The following is a 27,339-nucleotide window of genomic DNA, read 5'->3' on the forward strand; positions in this document are numbered from 1 at the left end:
TTTATATTTGCTGCACATATTGAACAAATGTGTGATTCAGAAAACTAAAATATCAGTAATGCTGTTAATGGGCATTTCCCAAAATTACAAAGAACAAAAGACCCATCAGCTGTTCAGAAAACAAATTTTCATTTATTGAAAAGATTCTGAAATAGTAAACACTTTATCAGAAGTACAACAAACTGGCACTATTTCTTTAAAACATTGAACTCTCTTCCAGGAACAACACCTGAAATATTCAAGAGAGATCTTAAGCCACGGAGTAATGCGATGCAAGGCCCCCTCCCCAGCCCTTGTGAGCACCACCAGTGGAGAATGGGCAGTGAACTTTTATTTGCATTTGTGACCTAATGGCTCTCAAGATTCAGGGGGTAGATCACAAACAGGAATTCACCCTTTTGTATTTAGGGACCTGCACACAAAAATGTGACAAATGAGACAAATCACAATGGAAATTCCATTCTGGACAAAAAGTAAAATATTATTTTGTAGAACATTTAATTTAGCAACTATAAAAATCTATAAGCCTCTCCCTTAAAGAGGTGAATATAGCAACAAGAGGAGACAAGGCTGTGCTTTTTATTAGGACTTTGCTATTTATTCCAACAACTGAAAGAAGGCCTAGGCCTGGACCTACCCCTCCCATTGATACAGTTCATGGCTCTGCCATGCACCACAGGTAACTCTGTAGGAACATCTGCCCTTCCATTCCTTCAGCAATCTGCATCTGAGCAAACAGCAGCCATGCTCCCCATGCTACAAAGGCAGCCAGCATGTGCTCAGTCTAGAGAGCGGGGATTGGTAGAGCATTGCCCGCAAGGTCCAAGAAGCTGGTTCTTTCTCCACAAGCAGCCCCTTCTCCACCAACACAGCAGCTTTTCCCAGATGACCTGTGTACATACATATAGTCCTCCCTGTTCATGGAGCTCCAGAAAGCCAGCTGTTCCTCACAGCTCAGGGTTTGTTCCCAGTCTTACTGATGTGTTACTTCAGTCATAACTGAGCTCCTCAAGAACACTGACTGCAACAGCCCCTTCCTACAGCTCAGGGTAAGAACACCTCATTTGCAGCTTTACCCACACTCACAGTGGAACAGAAACAGCCTCAAGGGTATGGGTCTGGCTGATAGTCCTGCAGTTCAACAATATGGAAATTTTTCATGTTAGAGGGTGAATCTAAGATGCCTTGTTTATAACTTATATTATTAAACTTTCACAACTTTATACAAATTCTTAACTACGTTAAAAAACACTGTATAAAACCACCTTAAGGCACAAAGAGTTAAACAGAAATGCAGCCCACTGAAAAATCTCAAAGCAGCCAATTCAAGAAAAGCTGGCCTTGAAATAAGTATGTATTTCATGTATACATGTTAAGCTTCATTGTCATACATTAAGAACAGTATATATAGGATAAAATATGTACTGCTTGGTATCTACTCATTTCCATTAGTACCAGTCTCAATCTGAGACATCTTCTGTGGTTACAAAGAGGAAGTGAAATGGGTATACATCTATAGATACCTCAAATAATTTGCTGTGGGCAACCAGGAGTTAATAAACATCTGTGCAACACTGGCAACATTGTTTTGTAAGGGTGGGATATGAACATGCTTCAACCTCACTGTTCTGTTCAACTTAGTAAAGTAAGGAAGTATGGATGGGGGGAAAACGTCAAAATGGCAATTATGGAAGATGGGAGAAATTACAAACTTGCAAAAAAGAATTCCATGAATCAATGTCCCCTCACCCAAGCAAATTGTCTTGGGTAAATGACTGGAGAGTAAAAGAAAGACGCCCATGAAGGTACTGTCCTGCCTAACAAGGCTGAAACAGATCAGCATTTTGTAGGCAGGGTCAGCTCCTGTGTGTGTCCAGAAACACCCAGATAACCCAGATATGGTGTTGGCTCAAAGATTCTCCTGCTGAAAGCTAGCCAGAGCTGTCAGCAACTGACTCCTTTCTCCAGAGCATGAAAGGCATCTCTGCATTACAATATAAAACACATCCAAACTCAATTCTGAGCACCACTGGCTGTTTTCTTACATGAACATCTTTGAGGAACAAGAAGTTGCCCTGCCTACATGAATACTCAGTATGTAATTCCATAAGGGAAGAAGCTTGATAGAACAGTTTAATTTAGGTGCAATTTCCCTGATGTGGCTCCAAGCAAAGGCAGCCCAACCTCTGGTAATGAAGCCTTATGGAAAAACACTCATTGTCCCACTGCTTTTGGTTTGGCTTTCTTCTGTACCAGTGCATTCCCACACCTTTCCAGCCATGCTGACCAGATCACCCTAGTATTGCTGCTCTTATTAAACCATTTAACTTTTGTGTGAAGGAGGAACTGTAACATTAGCACAAAGCTCTGAACTCCTGCTCACTAAATCGAGTAAGAACATTTGATACATCTGAAATTAGAAAAGTGTGTACCAACATGGAAAGAAAGGGAAAAATTAGCTTAAAAGTTTCTATTCACTGTTTTATAGCAAAACAAAATTTTGTCAGAGTTTATTATAAAGGAACAGCATAAGGAAACCAAATAAATAGTTGAATAGTTAACAGTATGCAATATAATAGTACTAAACTTTCATTATATAATAATTAAACTTTGGAACAGCATCAATAAGAAAGACTTCTTAGAAAACTAGGACTCAGTCCAAGATCCTCAGATCTGTACATTGCAGAAACCACTCAGTTTTGATGACCAGTTGGTGCCAGCTTTGTCCTCTGAGGGACTGCGTCCATTGAGAACTACAACCCATCCATACTGCTCCCTAATCCCACTCTGCCCAGCCACATAACATGCTGTATTTCCAAGTGTCTAAGGGAGAGTGATCAGGAAGCAGAAGGCATGAGCTGTGCTTCACTGTTTCAGAAGAAGCAGTATCTTCTTCCTCATCTGACAGCTATATTGAACAATTGCAATTTAGCCTAAGGATGCTCCTTTTTTCCTTAAAGCAGCAGTTAGAGGAACAGAAAGAAGGTAGAAATGACCTCATAATCCCAGTAAAACCCCAGCTGGTTCTGGGGAAGGTGGAATCAAGAGCTGATTAGCTGAACAAACTGTCTAACTTACCATGGTAAAGTCTGGAGAGAACTTCAATAACTTCAGAGGAGCTACATCAGATTGTCATTCCTTTTTCCTCTCATCAGCACCCTGTGGGCACACTGTGCTGGATTCTATTGGCACATCTCACCCAATATGGGAGGGGAAGGGAACAATCTCTACTGGCTCGCAAGTGACTGAAATAAGCAAATACATCACCCTCAGGAGCAGGATTTTACTGTGCTCCCAAATCAGACATCTCCAGTAGAGATTTCTTTCCCATCTCTGCCTAGAGAAGCTCAGTCTGGTGTGTAGTTCAGCTACACACCAGAGGAGTTGGGGTCTTCAACCTGATGTAAACAAAGAAATATAAGATGATTTTGAAATCTGTATGTCAAACCAGGTGATCAAATTCTCCTCTGATACAAGTTTTAGATGAGCAGATAATTCCACTGAAGTCAGGAGGCATTTGAGGAAAATCCAGTATTACATATTTGCATTAAATACCAAAACATATCCTAAAATACTCCTATTGACATCTGTCATCGAAACACTTCCAGTGTTGACTTCTTAGGAACACCAGAACAATTAACAAAAACTCTGTTACCAAACAATAACAACAAAAAAAACAGAAATAAAAATAGAAAAAAAAATAAGCTTATCCTCTGTTAAATTCCTGTCAGCCACTTGAAATCTTATCTGTTCCATGAAAATAAGAACTTGGCACATTTTTGTTGTATGCCATTTATAAACACTTTCTTTTATCTAGAACATTTATTGCATATCAGAAATTCACTTTGCTAGAATACTTTCGTTTAGTACAAAAAACTGCCTTCCAGTTATAGCTATGAAGCTCCACACAGTTCAGTAAATGAATTCTCCTGGTATTTCCTGCAGTAATGGTTCCTCAAATTTGAATCGTTTGGAAATGGCTTTCTGCTCAGTTACTTTTTCTTTTTCTGACTGCCTACATTGTCCCAGTGTATATGAAGCCACTACAATTAGTTCTTCTGTCACTATTGATTCTTCCTCTCCAGGCTTCTCAGCATCTACTGATTGTTCGGAGGCAGAATCTGCATCTTTCTGGATGGCATCACTGGTCTCCCCCTCTGCACTCTTATTCCAGGCTCTGCAAGCGGGATTATCACTTTGTTCTAACCATGGATGTTGAAGACATTCTTCAGCTGTTGCCCGGTCCCTGCAGAGGAAGGGAAATATTGAAATAAATGTCTAAATGAATGCTAAATTGAGAACCTCGCAGAAGAGATCCCCCAAAATTATTCCAGGGATATGACTGTATTAAAGACAGATAGAATTGTAAATGAAAAAAAAGCACTGATAGCTATCTTTTACCGAAAAAGATCACAGCAGTTCAAATAGATGAACTCCTAGCATTTAAAATAAACTAATAGATTCTTAAATATGAGTGTACACTTCCCTGTTGCCAACCAACTTCTGAAGTTTATACTTTTTATATATAGAAAAATTATCCAACTTTTACATTCTTCAAGTATTCCCATTGACAAGTGGTAGGCAATTTCAATAGCTGACATGTCCCATGAAGAACTGGTAAAGTTCCACAGAAAATGCCTATTCTATTTGGGAACCTGGAACTTCCAGTTTGCTGCCCATTTAGAAAAGTGTACTAATGAACCAGGAAAGGCACGGTTCTCTACCAACCCATCCAAAAGTAAGGACTCAAAGCCCAGTTCATTTAAAAGACTTCAGAAAAGTACCTGCAAGAAGAATGGGTGTACTGTTCACTGCTACAAGATACAGTTTATACACAGTTTAATGAAAGTAATTTGAGTTTTAATTACTAACACTTGGAAATAATTTGGAAGATACAAACTTGGATGGAAATGGAGGAATTCTCATATACATAAAAAGCAACAGCACAATGAAATCAAAGTCCCCTTATACTTCAAAAATGAAAACACTAGCACTTGCTGCATTTAAAATTAAGTCTGTCTGACATATTAGCATATACAACTGTGTATTTTACTTACTCGGGTTTCTTAACCAGCAGAGTTTTGATGAAATCCACAGCAGACTCTGATACAAGGTCAAAGTCCTCTCCAGAGTAACTTACGTTCATTTGAGATATATTTAAGAATGTTTCTTGTTTATCATCCCCCAAGAAAGGTGATATCCCTGTTAGCATAACATATGCCAGTACTCCAATGCTCCTAAATTAAAAGAAAAAAGAAAACGTTTTTTAGTTAGCCTTTTTTTTCCTTAAAAGCAAACAAAGAAAAAACATCTCCAAAGAACAACCCTTCTCAGTGAAGTTATGATGACCATTAATTTGTTAAACTTACCACATATCAGTTGCTGTACTGATTGGATCATAACTCAGAATTTCAGGAGCTATTCAGAGGGAAAACAAAAGTAAATTTTGTCATATGCAGACATTACATTAAAGCTAAAAAATGCAATAATGGTCATGTGGGAAAATTTAAGACAAGCCATTTGAAGCATGACAGTCTTTTGAAATCAAGATATTTCTATTCAGGTTATTTAAATGGTTTCCATCATTCACTGTTTTTAAGTATAAAAAAGAAAATGTTTTCCTTTTATTGTCATCTTTAGAAGCCAGGCCAGTCTCTTTCCCAATTAAGGAATCTGTATATAAGTTTCATACAAACAAAACAGAAATAGCCAACATTGCATATTCCAGCACTGTAAACCATAACTATGAATATATACTACACAACTTAAAAGATATTTTCGACTATATTTTCAAGGCCTGGAGTGGTTTGGGCTTTTAAAAAAAAATAGAAAACCAACACTGGCTAAAATATTGTATTCAGAGACTAAGTATATGGATTTAAACTTTTAATCCAAGTAATACTTGTTATCACTGGTGGTAAGAATCCTCTAAAGCGTCTCTTCATCTTCAACATAAGCACACAGTCATAGTTCATTACACTGGCAAGACTTGCTAGCTCTACCTTTGAGAGCAGTACCACCTCCAAGTAATAACTCAACCTTGCAACACAGTAACTACACAGCCAAGCTGGCATGCTCCAAATTCTCTTTTCACTCCCCAGAAGCCTGGACTATTCATCACTCCTATAGTAACAACTTACCTACATATTCTGGAGTTCCCATGATTTCTCTTAGTTCCTCACTGCTCTTCATTATTCTGGAAAGGCCAAAATCTACTATCTTAACATCTCCCAGAGGAGACTTACTGGTTAGCAGAATATTTTGGGGCTGAAAAACAAGAGGAGACTTTTGGGATCACCCAAAACTAATGTCTATGACATCATATTGCATAATTACTTTAGACCATGAGCAACAACAGTGCCTCCCATAACACGTATGATACCCTGGATCATTTATGTATTTCCCCCAAGGTGATTTTGAAGAGACACGTAGGCTAAAGGGAGTGGCGGGATTTTCAATTTAGAATTGAGAATCAAACCTTTGTTAACTTAGAACATATTGGAAATACATGCCAATAGCTGTCATTCAACAATAGCATGTAAGTACTTCCACACTTGTGCCTCTAGTCCTCTGTATCACCTAACTCCTCTTCGCTCCTCGATTTTTCCAACAGATGGTGTAAAAAAACCTCCCTTTGAAGGGTGTCCAAAAACACCCAATCATTTAAAAAACCCTGAACACACAAAACTATTTTGACTGCACCTGTTTAAAGGTCTGTTGCAACCAACCTGAATCCTGTTCAAAGTACAAACAACTGCATTACAGAATAGTAACTAAAGAACAGTTTTTTAAAAAATATAGCAGCCTGAAAAACTGGTTTTTAAGAGCATCACCTTTGGATAAACTTGTTCGCACTGACGTCACTAGATCTTGGCTGTCTCCTTTCAAAGCACCTTTGTGGTCATTAAGAAGTTAGTTACTATTTTAAATGCTAGCTCAAGTAAAAAAAGAAAAATTTTTGCAACTGAAGCGTATTATTGCCAAAAAAAATAAAAGGTTTGACTTTCCCTACCCCCAGACCAGTGATCACACTGGGTTTTATCATTAACTTCTCCAAATGGTAGTGCTGACAATTAACACTGCTTTCATGCTTCTAGTGAGCACAAGTTCCATCTAAGTGCAGAAGTCTATTGGGAGCATGGATCATCTGCATCAGAGTGGTTGAAAAGGGAGGAGGACAAAAGGGTAAGAACAGCAAAGCAACCACTGACTGATAATCCAGCTGGAGTAACACCAACATTTATACTTCTTTCCTAATCACAGAGCTCCTCTGTCGTCCATCCCCAGAGTCACTCATCAAGACATGCTCTCACATGAACAGCCTTGCTTTTGAATACAGAAATCAACCTGGGCAAGAACATTTTAAAAAACTTAGGCCAGTTCTCCTCACTGCAAGACCTGAATACAATCAAGTTTTTTGATTCCTGCAGAGTTAAACTGTTATTTGAAACTAACTCCATGATGTTGTCCTTTTATTTTCTGTTAGTAAACCTACATATTAAGAATAGATCTTTTTAAATTTTCCTTACAAATTGGGATCTGGTGGCCATACAAAAGCCTTTGGAGCTGCACATTCCCACATTTTTTACAGTTCAGATTTGTTGTTCTCTATTTGTACTAGAAAAGCAAACATCCAAAAAAGCTGACCATGCCTCCCTCATTGGTCTCTCAGATGTTATTCCCAGTCAGAGATTATGTTGTGAGGAGTCAAATTAAAAGCATGATAAAAATATTTGTTTTCTATATTTAAATGAGGAAAAGTTTTGTGAAACCCTTCAGCCCTGTATTTTAACATTTTAGTAGATAAAGGAATTGCTAATAGTTTTTTATTGTCTTTTTAAAAAAATCTTATTATGCAAAACACAACTATGCAGAAAAAACCCTGTCTACAATATGAGTTGAGTCATAACTCTAAATCAATTCCTAATGAAATACCAGCCATTTTCCTATTTTAAGGAATCATTATGGGATTCTTGCAAAGTGCGGGCCTAAACACCAGCATGAAACCTTAAAGAAGCCATTTGAACTCACCATAGTTTTCAGCTTGACACCATTAATCAAGCTTTCAGAAAAGGAAGATTATTTCCTCACATCTGTAATACTGCTTCTCTTTTGGTTTTACTCTGCTAGAATACATCTAGGTTTGCCTAATGCCAGTCAGCCCACAAAGACAGGGGGTGCCAGCTGGAGGTTCTCCTGGTGGCCCTTCTAAAAAGGGCCTTTCACTTTTATCCTCAAGCACTACTGAAAAGGTTGATGAAAACCATAAAATGGAAATGTTTGAAGACCTCCCCCTCTACTGCAGCAAAGCCTAAAGGTTCCATTTTGATCCTCATATTTTCTTGTATTTTTAGCTGGTTTCAAAACTAAAAACAAAGACAGATACATACAGACTAAAGACATAAAGACTAAAGACAGATAATAAAGGTCAGGTTTTTAAGCTAATCAATGCCTCACCTTACCTAATTTCATTAATGTTTCAGGTTATCTAATTATATAATATTCAAAAAACTTCAGATCCCTAGAAGAAAAGACAGGGATTATCCAAGAAATAATGCTAAGAAACAGGAAAAAGGAACTAGCTGAGATATCCCAGCTGCATTACATCTTAAGACACTAAACTAGGGTGATTGTAAAAAAAGTAAAGGACCCTCATCCCTTCTTCCTTAGCCCCCACACCTGCTTAAATTCTCTTCCCTTCCCAACTACTTTAAGCTTTGACCAAGCACCAATTCAAGATTAAGACAAACAGCAAATGAGAACAGAGACTTCCCTTACTCTGCAGCTTTTAAGCACCATTAAGAGGAGATGAAAGACTCCTGACTACAATCTGTGCACACCCTGCAAATTAAATAGCATCAACACAATACTGTCAAGTGATAATTAATTTGCACTTGGTAGCATTATATTTGCTCTTCTTCCAAGTCAAAACTAGGCTACATAATTGTATTTTGCTATTAAAAGCAAGACACATTTCAACCATCTTTCAGCAGAACCATGCTTTTGGAAAGAAATGATCAGGTGACAACCTTGCCAAGCCATATCAAAATACCCCATTTCTTTCTGCAGCGTTTAGTCTCAGAAAAAATCTTGTATCTATTCAGAGGACAAAGAAAAGCTACAGCAAGGTAGCTGTCAGTGTCACAGTGTTGGTTCATTAAATTTATAATATAAATATTAAGCTGACAATTACATATGGACTTGGGTTTAAATTCTTCTGGGTGTAGAATTTAACTTTATTTTTAAGGTGCAACATATGGAAAATTGGATGGACCTTTCCAAAGGAATTTGTAGCAGACAAATGAAATGGAAATCTTCACAGATACATAGGTGAAACTAATAGCACAAAAAAACCCAACCCAACATTTTGTCAAGAATTTGTAAACTTTGCTATTGGCAAACACCTTGCATAGCAACAGTAAACATACAGAAGTCTTCCAAATGCCATCACAAACAAAGTACTTAGTAAATTCCAGGGTGCTTTAAGTTGCAAAGCAGTGCTTTGAAACAGCATGAGACGTGATACAACAGAAGATGAGGACTCTGGGTGAATAAACACACAGCCAAAGAAAGCACCCTACTTTTTGAGTTCTGTCAAAAATAGGCCATTTTTAAAAGTCTTGCAAGGCATGTGGATCAATTAATGTTTGCAAGTCATGGTTTTTAATTCTACAGTTTCCATCATTTTTATTTGCCAGTACGCTGAAGACTTCCATAAACTTTATTTTGCACAAGACTAATAGTTGTATATATCATGAAGGTCATCACACTGCAAGTAGGACTCCGATTAAACACACATTGCACACTGCAGCAATGTATAAAGATGTTAATTAACCTCAATCACTAGACAATTTCCTCTGCTAATGAGCTTCCATAAGGCAGCAAAACAATACTGGATTTTTCAGTGAGAACTGCATATGCTCCCTGTGTTACGGCACCAGATTTCTGACCAGTTGGAAAATTTTTAAGTAAGCTTTTCATTATTTTCTTTTCTGGACAAAATCTGTAATCAACATCCCAAGTTCACTTTTGCAAACAAGTAGTCATATAAAACACATCACATTTTCAGTTTCAGACATCAAGCTGATGATGCTAAGAAACACCTCAACTTTAACAACAAACATGTACAAATATATACTGTCCACAAAAGACATTTAATTTTACACACTTTGTTGCAAGGAAATTCAATGGCCAACCATTGAGACACTGAATATCTTCTTTAAGCATACCAGAACTTTGAGGAATTCTAACTGTTCGTTTTTACTCTTTCTGAACACTTATTCTTGCATCGCTTGCTAAAAATGTTTCATTAATTCTTTTAGTACAATTATTAATATTCTGTGTGTATGACTAAATCAAGTTTTCAAAGAATTCCACATATAATTTGAATAAATGTTTGGAAAACCAGGCAGGTGACATATTTGTGTGCAAATATGACTCATCTGCTTTAGCTGATGAATGGTTCATGACGTGCTAAGTTATATGTTAAGTACATACAGCTTGATACTGGAATCCACTGGTAGGTTTATAATAGTGCCAAAATATAGCTAAGTGTAAGTAAGAATCTTAGCAACAGAACAACCATGCAGCAGCTAAGTATACTTAGTAAATATGAGAATAAGACATGTAAAAAGAATTTTAAAAAATGTAACGCAAGTAACTTTTTAGACTGCTTTGCTTAGTAATAAACTAGTTCAACCTCATAATGAGATACAGTTGCATCTTCTATATGAGTGCATGGATAGAAGCTAAAGAAAATTAACTGGAGCTTGCTGCCCATAGGAGAAGATAGTTCTCCAGATCCTTGTTACAATTCCCTTCTTGACCATATCATTTCATAGGATGGCAACTGTACTTCACCCTTGATTTGGGTCAAAACTATTTTTCAACAAGAAAAAAACACTTGTTTCAGTAAATCATGATAATTTATATACCAATAGGGTGTCAGCCAACTGTTTGGCAGCAAATGAAAGACATTTAAATTAGGTTTTACAGTAACTGGGAAAAACAGGGAAGAAAAATGTTATAAATTTACTTAACACATTAATTTACCAGTCCTGTTTGAATATTTCATTCAGAAATGTTAGACTTTATCCACCAGTGTCACTACCACCCTTCTTCTTCATTACAAGTCAAGTCAATATGAAAAACAAACCTGGTTTTCAACAGCCATATAATACCCAGATATTTTTACTGCAATGTAGAAATAACTCAGGTCTTACCCAAAGCACTCATTTGCAATTTAAGGTGCAAGGCAAATTGACTTTTGAATTGATTACATTTCACTTAATCAAATGAAGTTTTGTTTTTAGTATAATCATAACCGCCCCCCCAAAAGGCTCACAGACCGGGTGGCTACTCTAACCCAAAAGTTTAACTTTTTCATTCAAGGTATAATTATGTAAAACTCTGTTAATTACAAATTGGCATCACTGTGACATATTGCCAGCAAGAAACCTAACAGATAAGAAATCAATAAGGAAAATACAGCACATATCTTGCCTTTAAGTCAAGATGAACAACATTGTTTCTGTGCAAGAATGAAACTCCTTCTAATATCTGCTTCATAAGTCGCTTAACATCTTTTTCTTTGAAGGCCTCCTCTCTTTCAGCCACACACTGGTCAAAGATTTCACCTCCAGCAGCACTGTGAACAGTAAGAATATTGTTAGTTCAGACTAAATTATAGCACCTATTTGGCTCTACTCACATGTTTTCTTTTTGTACAGCCAGTATCAGCAGGAGGTATAATCCAGTCATGACATGTTCAGTTATAAGATATATAAGTTATAAGGTTTTACAGCCTTGGAAGTGTTTTCTGCAGTATGGCAGCTTTGAAGAGAGGCAAAGACTTTAGTCATTTAGTTTAAAGAATATGAATAGTACAGAAATTTTGGGGACTACTTTTGAAACACACCTGACTTTGCTTTCAGATGAATGCCACAATTGTTTGAGGACTGTGTTTTCATAAAAGATGTACCTTTTGCCATTCCTAATAAACTATGTAGAAATTTGGATAAGGCAAATTTTTGTGAACTTAAAGCAAAGCAGCCCCACCTCCCACCCTCCTCAAAACACTTTGCACATACCTAAAAGAATAAATGCAAAGTCTGCAATTGAATTGTTTATGAAGTCTCTGATAAATAGGGATGCATTAAGTTTCTAAACTTCTTTCATCTAAAAACAGCTCTGAAATTTTAGCTCTCAGCTTGCATCCTCTTTTGTTTATATATGTTTAAACAAAGAATAACAACAAATATAAAAATAACTAGATATGAATTAATGTTTTTAAAGTACTCTGAAGCCACATGCAGTACCAGCTCTGTATAGCAATGGCTCTAGAGAACTAAAATTGTTTTACAATATAACCATGTAGCATCAGAAGTAAAATAAATTGAACATAAGCTCCATCTTAAAACAAGAATGGGCATAAGAATGTTAGAATGTGGCCACTTTGCATATGGATTGTTGAACTCCTACCATGAAGTCAGCACATACACCCTTTGTTCTGCATGAAATTCTATAATCACCCCTTAGGGGAAGGTGGTGAAACCCTCAAGGGCAGAAACCTCTCCAGATAACACCAAACTGTGACATGCAAAAATGACTTTCCACGAGCATTAATCTTTACTGATGAATACCCATCTACTCTGGCTTTGCTTGCTTTTTTCCCAATGAATTGTACTATCTATGCATATTTGACATGAATATAACAGCAAATGAGAGTTCTACAAAAATGGTGCATTTCAACTGTGCACCCCAGAAAAAGAACATTACACTCAAATTTTCATTTTGCCTATACTGACTTTGCTTCTTATTAGTACCTAGTGCTTTCAAAAGCCTCATGGATTTAAAAAAAAAAAAGTTTTTGCTTTCCTAGGTATTCTCACTACTATTATTTTAAATTTTCCCTGCAGATGGTCTTACAAAAAAAAAAAAAAAAAATTAAAAGAGGGTTAAATCTTTACCTTTTCTGAAGAATACACTTTACACTTCTGTTCTATATGCTGCTAATGGGTACAGCAGTACAATTTGATTTATTAAACTAAGATTTTCTTTTTTAAAAGAACCCTCTATTAAATAATTATTTTTCTTCATTATGTATCAAAGATGACAGAGCTCAGAATAGAGCTTAGAATGAAATTAGTTTTTCAAAGGAATATTAATACTATAATTCCTTCTGAAAAATTTCATATGCCTGATGCTATCACATCTTTCTTCAGTTCATTTTTATTTAATTCATGGAAATAGTAATATTTCAGCTTTGAACACAATTCAAATACTAACGACATTTTTAAAATTAACATCAGCTAGTGTATTCTAATATCCTAAACCAAATTCCTTGAAAAAGCAGCATGAATTGGATTTTCTAGATAGGAATAGAAAAAGATCTTCTTCAACCCTAAATTAAACTTTGCGCCTTAAGAATGCCATAATATGTTACTTAAAGAGTGATTTAATTCCTTGTAGCAGTGAATTACAATGCACATACAAGTGATAAGATCTACTACCAAAATTACTAACATGGTATGTTTTATAGCAATAACCCTCTGCCACTTCAAATAAGGAAAAAAATACTTCTGCTATTTAATTCTGTGAAATCTGATTTATACCCAAAACATGGGATCACACATTAATAGACCCAGCTGAAAAACCAGTGGAAGTTGAGGGTGGCGGTGCCTTAAAAATGCCCTGCTTTCTATAGGTCTACTTGGTAGGCATCTGTTGCAATTTGTTAATTAGTGTAACTTAATTAAAACTGAGGTAGACACCAATGTTAAAATGTAAGCTACCTAGACATTTAATACTGCACTTAAAGAACTCTGAATAATAGGTGTTAAAAGTCAAGGCAATAAAAGTTGAAACAATGTCCCATCAGTGAAATCAAGATTCAGTGCTACCTACCAATGTGAGAGTAGAAAACCCTTGATTCAAAAACTTTATTACAAAAAAAAAAGGTACCTCCCTATACTTCTGAAGATGCCTGGGTTCATCAGCATTTTTAAGAGTGAGACATGCAAATACAGCCCTCACACATGCACACCCACTTTATGACTTATGAGACTGGCATTCTCAGCTACCATAGACACTTGGCTTTACAAAATAGTTTCACATGAGAAGGTGACTTCACATGCAATGTTTTGTTTTTTCATCTTAACTTTGCTATTTAGGATGCTGATGGAACAACTCCTTCTGAACAATTCATTCAGTCCCAAAAATACCACATTCAAACAAATAACCAGGAACCCTTTATAAGAACACATGGAAATTTGATACTGCAAGACTGTTTTGTGTATTGTTGCTGTGAAGTGAGCTTAATGGATTCCCTTAAGCAAAACAGTCTGGGAGCTGTGAGCCAAGCCAGTCACAAGTGGTTGGCAGCACAATGTCAAAAACTCCAAAAAGATCCTCCTGCACACCTACTGCAAGTTTTGCTAAGCTCTTTAACAATACTTTCAACTCACTATTTTGTACTCCCCAGCTAGATTTTAGGGGGAAAAGAAACCCCTAACTGTAGAAGGGCACAAAATACTTGCTAGGAAAGGATCATAGCCAAGTTATGATTTCTGTATACATGCAGACCAGGAGCTCTCTGGTGTTAATAATATTTACCTGTTTTTAATTAAACTGTAGTTTTTCTAATTGTCATTATGAAATAACTTAGCAAATGACTGGGTCAGTCACAAAATATTCTTAGGAGATAAAAGCAAAGAATTATCCTTAGGGTAACAAAGTTTTTAGGAAAACATGCTATCTGAAAAAAAAATTGATAAGGACATATTCAATGGCAAAACATTTTGAAATCCAGTGTTATTTAGAATGCATTATTTCTCTAGTACCCCCTTCCTTAGCTAAGTGTATGAAAAACATGTGAGACAAAAGAAGGCTTTCTGAACTTGAAAGGTACGGCAACCTTAATTCTTTGGCTATTTCAATGTAGTTCTCAAAGTACTGTCGTGCCATTAATTTATCTCATTTCCAGTGAAATCCGACTGCTTCATCAATGAAAAGCATGCTAACAATTTATTACTACTTAGCAGCAGAAATGAGCCAGAAGTCCTATGGAAGTCTAAAGAACTAATCCTTGTTACAATTATGTTGACTTTAGATTAAATGGAAACTACTTATCTTCCTTGAAATATATCTTAACAATTAAACAGTATGAAATTCAGCATCAAACTTCTTTCAAGTACACTTAGGAGACACTAACACAGTCATTTATTTAACTTATCATTAGAAAAAGATTGAACAAACCTATTTCAGGGCACCTGAAGAAATGAACCATTTCCCCAGCTTTAATGGATCAGCCATTAAGTTAGTGTTCTGAAGGATGCAGAAGTAAAAATCACCAGATTACAGATATGTAGACCAATTCCTAAAATACATTTGATTTCAATGCTGAGTCATATACAGTCTGTAATGGACAAAAATTTACTTCCTCAATCTTCAACTCTGTCAAAAGTCTTTCTTGAAAGGTAATCTTTGAAAGATAATGGAAAGTCATCTACTTTCTGTATATGGAGCTTACAGTACAAGCTGTTGACACCACAGCAGCTGTAACACTACTAGCAAAGGTTCATGCTCACTGCTGCTGACAGACATACCTCTTTCCTTGGCTAGGCTTACCATTGGATAGTAAGTGCACTTACTGGTAATTTTTCTAATGTAAGGCAATGTAATGTACCCCAGAGCCTGAGAAAACTGTAAATCCATATCTGATGAGAGGAGATGGGAAGAGAAGCATCCAAACACATAAAATTGTAGATACTGGTCTTAAAAGTTCTCAGACAAATGTGGGGTTTTTTTTGCCTTCACCCTTCCAATCAGGCAGCCCAAGAACTGAATGAAACAACAACAAAGAAAACTAAGACCATTTGAGAAGTTTCCCCTATTTTTTTTTTTTTTACCTCCTGTCTTGATTTGACACTGCTAACTAGAACAACTCTCTTTGCTACTCAAAATGGACAAGATGCAAGCACTGGAGCAGCAGTTACTTGTAATTATGGTAGGTTTGCTTCAAGTTCTGTTGGCTGAATCCCATGCCAAATGGATCACTTCCTGCCAGCAGACTCTTATTCTAACCAGTCACACCTCTAGTAAGTAGGACAATAAATCATGTCCAAGACTATATAAGTCCATTAATACTAATGGACATATAAGTCCATCACATTATCCAGGTCCAAATAACTACAGGTGAAAAAACACTTCATCCAGAGTATCAAATAAATACAGTGTATTCAAGATGATAAAAACAACTTCTTCCTCTTTTTAAAGCAAGCGTAACAAAAGTTTACTGTATTTACACAAGGCTCTGGCTCAGTTCAGAGGCTCTTCACAACAAAATATTAATGATGATTTTTGAAGCTCCACTTACATGTTTCTGTACATTCGACCTGCTAATTACCCACTAGTGTCATCTATCCCTTCCATAGATGCATAAAACATGGTGATGAACACTTACAAAAAGACCAGTTCTTAAGCATCAGATACTCTACTGCTCTTTCTTTCAAAAGAAATTGGAAGATGACAGGTAGGTTGCATACAGGTATCAAGCCCAAAAGTTACCCAATTTACTTTTTACTTCTTATACCTAATATGTCAAGTTTCCCAGACTGTATCTCTACCTTCTTCAGCAAAATTCCAGGTTCTTTTCATTCAATTTTTACTGAAATACAGAAACATAAATGACCTACAAGTAACTCCAGGCTTTCTGTTACCCCTTCAGACGACTTATCCCTTCAAACCAAAGTCAGAGACTGTTGTGAGGGTGGATGCAGAGCCCCAGCTTGCTATGCTACAGCTGAAGCCAACACTGTAATGCCTCCTTTCTTCTCACTGCTCAACACTCAGTGTTAACATGGCCAATTTTAAGTTCATTTTCTGTCAAAAACTGATAGTGCTTGGAAGACAGCCCTCCATGTAACAGTATTTCACTTCCTGAAAGCAAAACATTTCCTAATTTAAAATCCTCAGCCCTTATGACAGATTCTACATCAAGACAAGAAACTTTAAAACCTTAACAGATGAAGTTAGTGGCCAAGATTAAGTATTTGTTTTACTTCTTTAGGAGATAAAAATCTGCCACAAAGACGATCAAGCTAAATAGAAACTGAAATGCCCTAGAGAAGCATGCAGTCTAGGTATGTTCTTTAATCCTCTGCATACAAAATGTCAGAAATTCACTAGCATTCATATCTGCTTTGTTGTAACATGTCTTTGGAACACTTTGACATTAAAGAAGCATCCAGACATACTTGCTGAGGTCAGGGAACGACTGTTTTTTGTAATTTACAAATCCAGCACACAGCTGTTTATCTGAAACGACTTATGACTGTTTGATGCATGTAAACCCAATAATTTTGCTAATTACTTAACAACCTAGTTAATACTTCATATTAAAAGAGTTTTTCCAACTGTAAGAAAATTGAGTTCTAAAAGAAAGCTAGGAATTTTGCATCAAAATTATCACAAAACTCATTGCTCATTTAGATTCCACTGCTCATATTAAATCATATGGGATTGAGAAAATGAAACTGTATTTGAGTTTAAATTTCTGCTAGTGTTTAAAGCAGGTATTTATGAGTCTTCAGTAGCAGCAGTTAAAACCCCAGAAGCTCTGTCACACCTATGTATTATAAAAGGTATTTGAATATTTCACATATTATGAGTTCATTAAGGGCACAATGAAGTTTTAAAAATGTATTCTAGAAGAATTTTGCCTTAGGAGACACAGTCTCATTCCATTTCACTGAACTTTAAAGATACAGTTTCTTTTAACTTCTAAACAAGATGTGATTGGGACACAAGATTTCTCACCATTTCTTTTTGCTAACAAGAGAAGAGCTGCACAAACCAAATTTATCTTAACAGACAAGTCACTTCTGAGCTATTGAGCCTCACTGCTCCTCTCCTAATTATTAAAAATCTATAGAGCTTAACAAGAATTTTAGAGTTCAGTAGTAACAAGCATTTGGCTGAATCTTGGAAGCTAGCTAGATGCCTTACTATCTAAAGCCATTGGCATATGAGATGAACAGTCACAACAGCTGCAGGAACACTCATCTGGACAAACTCAGGTGGAGAAAACCGCACAGACAAATGCGGAGTCAAATGTCCTTTGAAAGAAACCATTCTAAGTCTCAATCCTCCTTTCTTTCCCCAAAAAGATACTGTTTTAGCAAGTTTTCTATTGTAGAGGGCTTTAATAGTTTCTTTTTAGCAATGATGTTGCTTTCAATACGTTTTTTAAAACTGGTATAAAAGGCCACAGCAGATTTCATCCTATCTTTATCACTGTCAATGAAATAAACTTTAGTTCTTGAACAGATACTCTTTGCTTCTTTCCTCTTCCGCTTTTGTGTATAGGGAGTGTACAGAGCTCATATTTTATTAAAGATGCTTTAACTACATAAATTATAGTTCAACTTTGAAAGATACTCCATAATTAGAGAAATTTGTTACAATCTGAAGTAGTTATGAGATTGCACATAACTTCTTGTAATCGTCATTTTCTCAGCAATTCTTCTTGAAGTTAAGCAAGGGTAACAGGAAACCAATGAAAACTGTTAAATTATTCACATTGATACACATTATTTTTACATTATTGCTTTTAATCAAACACTGCAGAAAGTTACTCAGGAATTATTACTAATACTTACTATTCCAGGACTAAAATCATCTCTGTTGCAGTTTCATAAACTTCATGCAAGTTAATGACCCAAAGGTTGCATTGTGCCAGCTCAAGGACTGCAATTTCATGGATTATTTCCATCCGACAGTCTTGGCCCTTTCTTCTTTTTCTCATGAATTTTGCTGCAAACTCTCTTTCAGTGTCTTTCTGGATACACTTCTTCACCACTGCAAATTTTCCCCTGAAATTAAATAAGAATTTAGTTTTACATGCCTTAGTGACAGCTTTAGCACCGTCTTTATAAATTAATGTTTCAGGAAACTTGAATCAAGTCACTACTAATGGCTGCATTTAAGATGCGATCTGAATTTCGAAAGATGCCTTGCTGAGTGATGATCCCTGTGTTCAACACACCCCAGCTGAGAACGTAAATAATCTCTATGAAATATAAGGAATTAAAAAAAACCCAATCAATTCAAATAATGCAGTTTTCAAAAATACAGAATAAAGAAGCTGTGCTAGTTTCTAAGACTACATTATCCTCAAAACTTTAATTGAAAAAGCTGGCAAAATCAAAATATACAAATGAGCAATTGATGCTTTCTCTGACTACGTCACAGTAACCCAGCTACTGTTTTCTGAAGTATCCCACCATATCCAAGGTAACAGCACTTTCATTGAATCCTGCTTCATTTGCCATGCAATATCCATACTCTGCATTTTTCAAGATGGCACTTTGTATTTTCACCATGGCATGTCTGAAATAACAGCTAGAGTTTTCTGATTACCAGTTCTCAAAACCCCTTATTTATACAGCGAGTCTAAGAATAAGGAGCACGGATAATTTAAATCCAATGAAGCAGCTTGACTAACATCAAGCTCTGTAGCGCGATTTTTGCAGCAGTGCCAAAGTGAAAAGGAACACCGAGAGCAGAGAGAGCTGAGCCCCATGCTTAGCCCACATTAATGAGCGTCACCTCGGCAGAACACACACCTGATGATGCACCAGGCCAGCTCAAACCACACTGCAGTGCTTGCGTCACACCACTTCCCCCACAGCACTCTGGCACAAGTGGCAGCTCTTAACTTCCCTGCAAGAGTCCCACACAACCTGCTCCACTCAGTTTCATTCACACAGTGCTGATTTTTAGACTGAAAAGGTATTTTAATTAATACCTCTCACTAATGCAATGATGAATTCTCACACTTTGAAGTACAGTAATCTCACTTTAGCTCTCACCATAGAGGTATAATGACCATCAAAACTATCTTTTTTATTTATATGTAAACATTTTCTTATAAAGCTGCAGGAATAGCTTTGAGATCTTTATTTTGGTTCTTTACTTACTGTAGGGTTGCTGAAACCAAAATAATAGTCTTCATCTACTTTGGAATACAATTACTATGGGTTTTGCCTCTCCCATCTCCAAGCTGAAGTTCATAGAATTAACTATTTCAGCTCATGTCAAAATTTTCACTCTTCCAGCCTATTGGCAAAAGACTGCTATCCATGAAATATAACTGCTGAACAAAGTTGTGGTCAGCTTGCTTTTAATAAGCATTTGTTTCAAAGTCACAGTCTAAATGAATCAAGTCAAATAAGTACCCACAAAGTGGGTATTTGCTAGGCAATCTCAGTAAAATAATTGGACTCGTAACCACTGATACAGCCACAGTTATTCCTCTAGGAATAATATTTTGCATAATCACATTATCTACAGCACACTATGTATTAAGACTAGATCACAGCACAGTCCAGATGTCTAGTGAAGGTAGACAAACAGTAAGAATATGTGTTCAATGACTTGAATCTAACTTTTTGGCAACATGTTCTTAATTACTAATACATACACGAAGACAAAACTATTGAGGTTTGTAAATGCAGGAAGATAATTTTGCAAAAAATTTATGTACAATAGAAAGCCATGCATATATCAAAAGTGTTAAGACCCTTGTTCAAGTACTCAGCACCAAAAAAGGTCTCAAGAAAAAAATCAACTGGTTATGTTGTCAAAAAAAACCACATAAAAATGGACTGAGAAGCCTTATAACAGCAAGTTCTTTAAATAACTGATAGATACTACGCCTTACACCAATAAATTTAGGTCCCTGCTTGGGTTCAGCCTTCTCTGTTTTCCTTATACAGCCTCGGAATGCACTGTGTACTGCCTCTTGAATGCTGCCTTAGTGCAGTCAAAAGCTTTGAATTTTAGCACCAGGAAGGACCTAGAGAAAGTGGCTTAGAAAAGTTTGGAATCTCTGTAACACAGCTTTCACGTACTGTGCTGCTTTGAATTATATACAAAATCTATCTAGAAACAAGTTAATTAGCTTAATAAGCATTGATGTTGCCAATTCATCGTGCATTAGTCACTATGGAAATAAAACAGTATTCACGGAGCAGCAAGAAATGGCAAGAGCTACCACCATGTGTGGCCACGCATGTCCTGTTTAGCTGAGCTGGCCAGAAGCCTGATAGATGACGTAATTCAAAGGACAGGTTACACGGGAGTTCAGCCAGCTGACAAATACTAATTCTAAATTGTTTCAGACCAAGAATCCTGCCCAGATTCCTTATGGTTATGCCTATAATTAGAGCTATTATAACTACAGCCTGTTAGAACTCATCTTTTCTGAATACAATCCCCAAAAAGATCAAACTTGACAAACCTGATGTTTATAATCAGTAGAACTAATTACTGTGCAGTGATCTCGATTCATGTCTGTGAAAATTTCAGAGCGAAGATACAAACACAACATCCACTATATGGTTAAGCCAACAGATAAATTTTAAAGAATTTATTTTTGATTGAGACAGAATAGTAGATAAGACAGATAAACAAGCATTCTTATGAAGTATACATTGCATACACTTTGTTATTGTTTTTCTTAAAATCCTGCTTCTCAGAACTTATAAAAATGTATATAAAATGATGTTAGATCACATCATTGCTACTTTAGTGTATTGAGAAGAGCTAGGAGTGAGAACTCTGCATGGAAGGAAGAATAATTTTGAGATTAAAATCTTAATGCGCATTTGTCAAGCTGAACACAGACTACCAGACATCCAATTACAAATAAAAATGCTTTGGAGGGAGACAATAGGAAACTCTAAGTAGTTCTTAGTCCTCACAAGAGTCTTATTCAAGAATCATGACTAAAATCATATCTGATTACAAAGAAGCTCAATGTCACCTTTTCAGATTGCCAACAGAATTTGCATTGTTTCATTACGCACACATTATAGCTCAAAGGAAAACTGTCAAATTACAAATCAAATGTCAAATCAGATAATCAAGAACATTCTTGTCACACCAATTAATTTTTATTGTCCTATGTTCAGAACAACAGAGAAATAATCTTATTAATTTATTTAAAATATACAAAAATAACTAAGAACTAAATATTTCAAATTAACTAAGCTTATTAATAAAGTGACCCATAAAACACTGTCACTGTAACAAATGAAGGAATAACTTCTTCCTGTGAAGATATTTAGTTTTTATAAAGTTCAGAAAAAAACTTTTCTGAGATCCACAATACCACATCCAGTTTATTATGTAACTCATACCAAACATTTTTTTCTGAAGTGTGGGGCTTTTCCTCCTGACAATTTTGTATTTCCAAACAACAAAGTGCAGAGATTCCATTTCTGATGTTCATGAATAATTTACTTGAAGTTTCTTCTCAAACGGCAAAGCCAACTACTTGCAACTCTTTGTTTTCACCTCTTTTCCACTTTTGCTTATTGTTTATTTTGCTTATTTGACCCCAACTGTGCTACTGCAGAGAGCAGCTGAGGACAGCACTGTCATGGCACGAAATGGCACAAATGTCATGTACTGCTAAGACACACATTACTGAAAGCTACCTGAGAAATAAAAGTTCATGCCAGAACTGTTCTTCTGGGGAAAAAAAAAAATCCAAGACATGCATTATTTGCACATGAAACTGCAGCCACATCACTAGTCTGGAACAAAGAATATTTCACACTGCTTGGATGATTACAATATTTCTTATTCTTATCTTTGGGTGGAGAACGAGCTTGTATGCTTTAATAAAAAAGTGGGAATGTGGAGAAACAACTGAATTGCACTGCATATATTTACATGTGGACACACATTTTGCTAGAAGATAATTTTATTTTGGATCAATCATTTAAGGTGACTGTTACCTTCCAGAAGAAAGACAGACCAGTCAACTTATACCTTCCTCTAACCCAGCTCTAGAATCAAGAGTGTTATTTTTTGCACAGTAATGATGACTTCCAATATGTGCATAGCTTGTTTCACATAAAAAGGTGTGCAACATTCCATCAACAAACTGAAGAATTAATAGCCTAATAATATTTTGTCTACAATTAGGAGTTTTTCTTTTCTCGAGGAAAACAAGCAAAGCAACTAAATATAATTATAGTATACTCCTTAAGGAAGCTCTTGGTAGTAAAAAATGTATTGTTCCCCATTTTACAGTACAATTATGGCTTAAGCACAAATGGTAAGGGGAAGAACTAAGCAATTGGTGTCTTGTCCTCTGCAAAGGTTACACTTCTCCAAACTAACCTAACTCAAGCTAGCACTGTCTAAAAACATTTAACTCTCAGTGAGGTGATGAGAAGTGACACTCTTAAACAATCATCAGAGGTAAGTTGGATTTCAAACATCATACAAGTGTAGATTTGTGTGAGAATATTGTGATTTTGAGGACAGTAAAATTATTATGGCTGTGAATACTGGATCAAAATGTCATATATTAAATAATTTCACTTAAAAACTTCTATTTCCATGTCGTCCTAAGGAACTTTCAAGAACTTATTTTCCTGAGTGGCCATTAAAATGAAGCTTTTGATATTTTTCCCAAGTGAACCTGGCCTTCCCAACAGCTGTGTTTCAACAGACTTGCAAATGCCTGTTCAGCTACTGAATGAGGCAGCACCTTCTGAAGCACCTAAGCTCCACATTCTGAAAGCAGTTTTTTCTCCTGTAAGCAGAACTAATGAAGCCTGACTTCACATGGGTTTGCACCCAAGTGACTCTTCTGGTGACACTGTGACCATGACCCTCCTAGATTCATCCACTTCTTTCAGGACAGCTTCCTTCAGGATTTTTGCACCCTAATGTGCCACCTGCGGCCAGAGCCCCTGTACCTGTCCTGCCAGCATTACCAGAACTACAATGCCTTGACATTTTGCCATGTTCCACTTTCTTCCCACCTGCTCCAAATGCAGGGGACCAGAGAACAGAAAACAGAGGCTCCAAGTGCTCCGGGAATTTCAACATATATGTGTTGACTGACAGAACAGGAGGCCAAAGACCACACAAACCTGCTGAGTTCATGCAGCAGCCCTGATCTCAGCAAAGGTGATAAAGCTACTTGCTTCTCTCTCCATGTTCTCAGTTTTAAAGACAATCCATATGAATGTTGCTATTCTCAAACCTACCCAAAGTTCCACTTTTAAACTGTTTCTCTAATTCTGGGGAATGGGATGGGAAAATACAGAGTGTATAAATCTTTTCCTACCAAATCTTACTGCTAAAACAGATTATGTTGTGCATGCAAGGAGTGCTTTTCATCTGAGACAAAAGCCTGCCATACCTGGGTGCCAATTTGTTCTTTGCAAAGATAAACTCTACCCATAAAGAGAGAATTGCACAATTTATCAACATATGAAAGAGAAACAAGTTGTGATACTAAATTATCAATAAAATTAGTTATAAATAGCAGAAAGACTTTCCACCTACATTTTGTCACAGAGTTGGCAAAAAATAGTCTTTAATGAGGGTATTTGAGCTGAAGTATATACTTTTCAAAAAGTAAAGTTTAAAACTTGAATAAAAAACCAAGCATGTGCATTCAAATTTAGAGATTTCTATATGCTAAAAGAGAAGATAGTGAAAACACTTGTGAAGCTGAGGGGAATCTGAACCAAAACTATGTGCAACTGTTTTTCAAAACCACCAAGACAAACAATTAGAAATGCCACTTAACTCATTTTAACCACAGGTGCAAAATCACAGCTTTCATGTGAAGCTCATCTTTAAAACATTCAAAAAAAGATTCCACACAAAAATCCATGCTGCGATTTACTTGTTTAAACTGCAGACTAAGACTTGCAGCATTCTTCTTAGTGTAAAAGCAAATCATCTCAGTTGTACTTTTTTGTTCCCGAAGGAACCTACATCTATTCTGTGCTCTGATTAGGCCAATGACGATCACCCAGCTCTCAGGGAAATTCCATGGAAGAATTGCAAAATATTTTCTGAAGTAATCTAAACCTCAAACAAAAAAAACCCAACAAACCAAAGTAGCAGTGATACCAGAACATTCTGTGCTACAGTGCTCCTCCTACACCTTTTGGACTGTTTCTTAGAATTTAGGCTGATTTGTAGCCTGTAATTAGCTTCAGTTTCCAGGCCTTGGACATTGTGGTCACAGCAATCTACATAAAGCTTTCTCATTCCATGGGAGGTTTCTCCCACCTGCTTACCATGTGAATGCTTTAGACCACTATGTTTAAACAGGTATTATGCTACTGGTACATCAGAGTCACTAAGAGAGCATTAAGCTAACACCTAGGCAACCTAAATATTTGTTAGAGGTACTTACAGCAGCTACATTTGCCTTGAAACTCCTCCTTATCTCCAGAGGGGTTGGTTTTGCCACTGTATAAACTGAGTTACACAGGGAGCATGACTTGCAATAGAACATACACCGAGGATATCTTTCCATATATCCAGTGGTATTCCATTTAATCTTTTTTTTTATTGGAACACTCTTTGGACGAAGCACATGTAATTCTAAGAATATTATAATTCCTTTAATAAGAAGTGACAGAACTTCAGACAAAAATTAGGTTAGGTGGTGCTGAAATTCTATTATATGTAGCTCCCAAGATGTAAAAACCTTTTGAAGAGACATTTTGCCCTAAACCTTACTTTCTATCAGTCAGGTCTTGAAATTATACATGGAACTAAACTTAATATATGGAATCACTTCCAAATCCTAGATTTTAACCAGCTTTAACTCACTGAAAAGTTCCACCATTAGAGTACATTCAAACATATGCTACCTCAAACGAGTGCAAAATTGTTCTTCCACGTCACACCTTAGAAACCTCGAGGAAACAATAACTTTTTTTTTTTTTAAGTTGGGGGGGGAGGGCAGATTTTCTTCTCCAGTGGAAATTAGAGCAATACCCCCTACTCCACACGGGTTCCCAGGGAACCACAGCATCTTCGCAGCCAGACCCGCAAGGCTGGGGAGCCGAGGATGACTTCTTCAGCAGGAGGGACAGACAGCTGCGGGGTACAGCTGCCTCCCAGCGCGCTCTTCCAGCCGAGCCAACGCCGCGGGCACGCCCTCGGAGCGGGCCCGGCGCGGGCAGAGCTCACCCCGCCGGGTGCCCCGGGACGCGGCTCTACCCCGGCAGGGACCCCAAGGGTGGGACGCCACAACCCCCGGCCCCGCTCACCTGCCGAGCTCCCGGCCGGGGCTGAGACTGTACCGCTCCTGGAAGGGCTCCGTGCGGATGGGCGTACGGATCTCCGCCAGGAGCCCGCCCCGCTGCCGGCATCGCCCGGCCGCGGGCTGAGGTGGCGGCGGCCGCTCACAGCGGGAGCGACCGGGCGGCGGCTTCTTGTCGGGGCTCATGGCTCGGGGCTTCTCCCTCGGCAGGGGGATGCCGATGCCTTCTCCTTCTCCTCCTGCCTTCCCGTCTCCGTCCCGGCCCGCGCTCCCTCCGGGCGCTGCCGCGGGCTCGCGGGGGCTGCGGGCAGCACGCGCCAGCCGAGGGGGCGGGGCCCCGCGGCTGCGCCCCGCCCCTCACGCGCTTCACCTTAGAGGGCGGGCGGGCCTGAGGGAGGGACGGCGGGCGGCGCCACCTGGCGGCGGCCGGCGGGGCAATGTCGCTGTTCGGCTTCAACGAGGTTTCAACAAAACCGTAAACAACCCCGAGGTTGTGTTTGAGGAGGGACCGGCTTGCCTCCCTTCGTAACTTGGATATCTTCGTGTCATTGCTGCTGGACGATCCTCCCACTCTGGAGCACCATGTCCTGTTCTGGGCTTCTCAGGACAAGAGAGATGAGGAGCTACCGAAGAGGGTCCAGTGGAGGGTGACAAATATGATCAAGAGTCAGGAATATCTCTCTTATGAGGAGAGACTGTGGGAGCTGGACCTATTCAATCTAGAGAGTAGAAGACAGAGAGGGGATCTAATCAATACATACAAAAATGACAGAGGTGGGTGTCAAGAAGATGGTGCCGGAGTCTTTCCAGTGGTTCCCTATGACAAGATGAGGAGCAATGGCCACTAACTAAAACTCAGGAGGTTCCACTTCAACACTTCTTTGCATTGAGGATGGCAGACAACTGGAACAGGTAGCCCAGGAAAGTCGTGTGGATTCTCCTTCTCTGGAGACATTCAAAACCAAACCTGGATGCGTTCCTGTGTAACCTGCTGTAGCTGACCCTGCCTTGGTGATATCAAGCTGTCCCTTCCAACCCTAAGTATTCTGTGATTCAGTGACCCCTCAGCCCAGGACCTCACTCTGTGGGCACTCAGGTGTGCCCCGAGGGGCAGCAGGGAGGGAGCGTGAAGCCTGGGGTGAACCTGCCGGAGGCGTGGAGGGCATTGGCCGTGTGGGGCATCCAGGCTTAGGACACTGGGAAGCAAGGCCGACAGAGGGCAAGGACAAAAGGGACAACAGCAG

The 27,339-nt window shown here is 37.9% G+C and overlaps 1 protein-coding gene across 1 annotated transcript; it reads right to left on the reverse strand.

The window, feature by feature from the left end:
- Nucleotides 1-120: 120 nt before the first annotated feature.
- STK17A (serine/threonine kinase 17a) lies at nt 121-26,345 on the reverse strand. The gene is made up of 7 exons (XM_062510272.1): nt 26,103-26,345; nt 18,660-18,872; nt 11,503-11,647; nt 6,141-6,267; nt 5,370-5,418; nt 5,058-5,237; nt 121-4,246 (listed from the first exon to the last, which is right to left on the reverse strand). The coding sequence occupies exons 1-7, from the start codon at nt 26,279-26,281 to the stop codon at nt 3,913-3,915; spliced, it is 1,227 nt and encodes a 408-aa protein (XP_062366256.1). The 5' UTR covers nt 26,282-26,345; the 3' UTR covers nt 121-3,912.
- Nucleotides 26,346-27,339: the final 994 nt, after the last annotated feature.

The sequence above is a fragment of the Cinclus cinclus genome, chromosome 1, assembly GCF_963662255.1.
Source record: "Cinclus cinclus chromosome 1, bCinCin1.1, whole genome shotgun sequence".
NCBI classification, from domain to species: domain Eukaryota; kingdom Metazoa; phylum Chordata; class Aves; order Passeriformes; family Cinclidae; genus Cinclus; species Cinclus cinclus.

Coding starts and splice junctions, on each gene's coding strand:
- STK17A (XM_062510272.1), bottom strand. CDS start 26,281: ATGAGCCCCGACAAGAAGCCGCCGCCCGGTCGCTCCCGCTGTGAGCGG. Junction 5,238..5,369: donor AGTACAGCAACTGATATGTG/GTAAGTTTAACA, acceptor CTTTTAATTTAG/GAGCATTGGAGTACTGGCAT. Junction 4,247..5,057: donor CTGCTGGTTAAGAAACCCGA/GTAAGTAAAATA, acceptor CTTCCTCTGCAG/GGACCGGGCAACAGCTGAAG.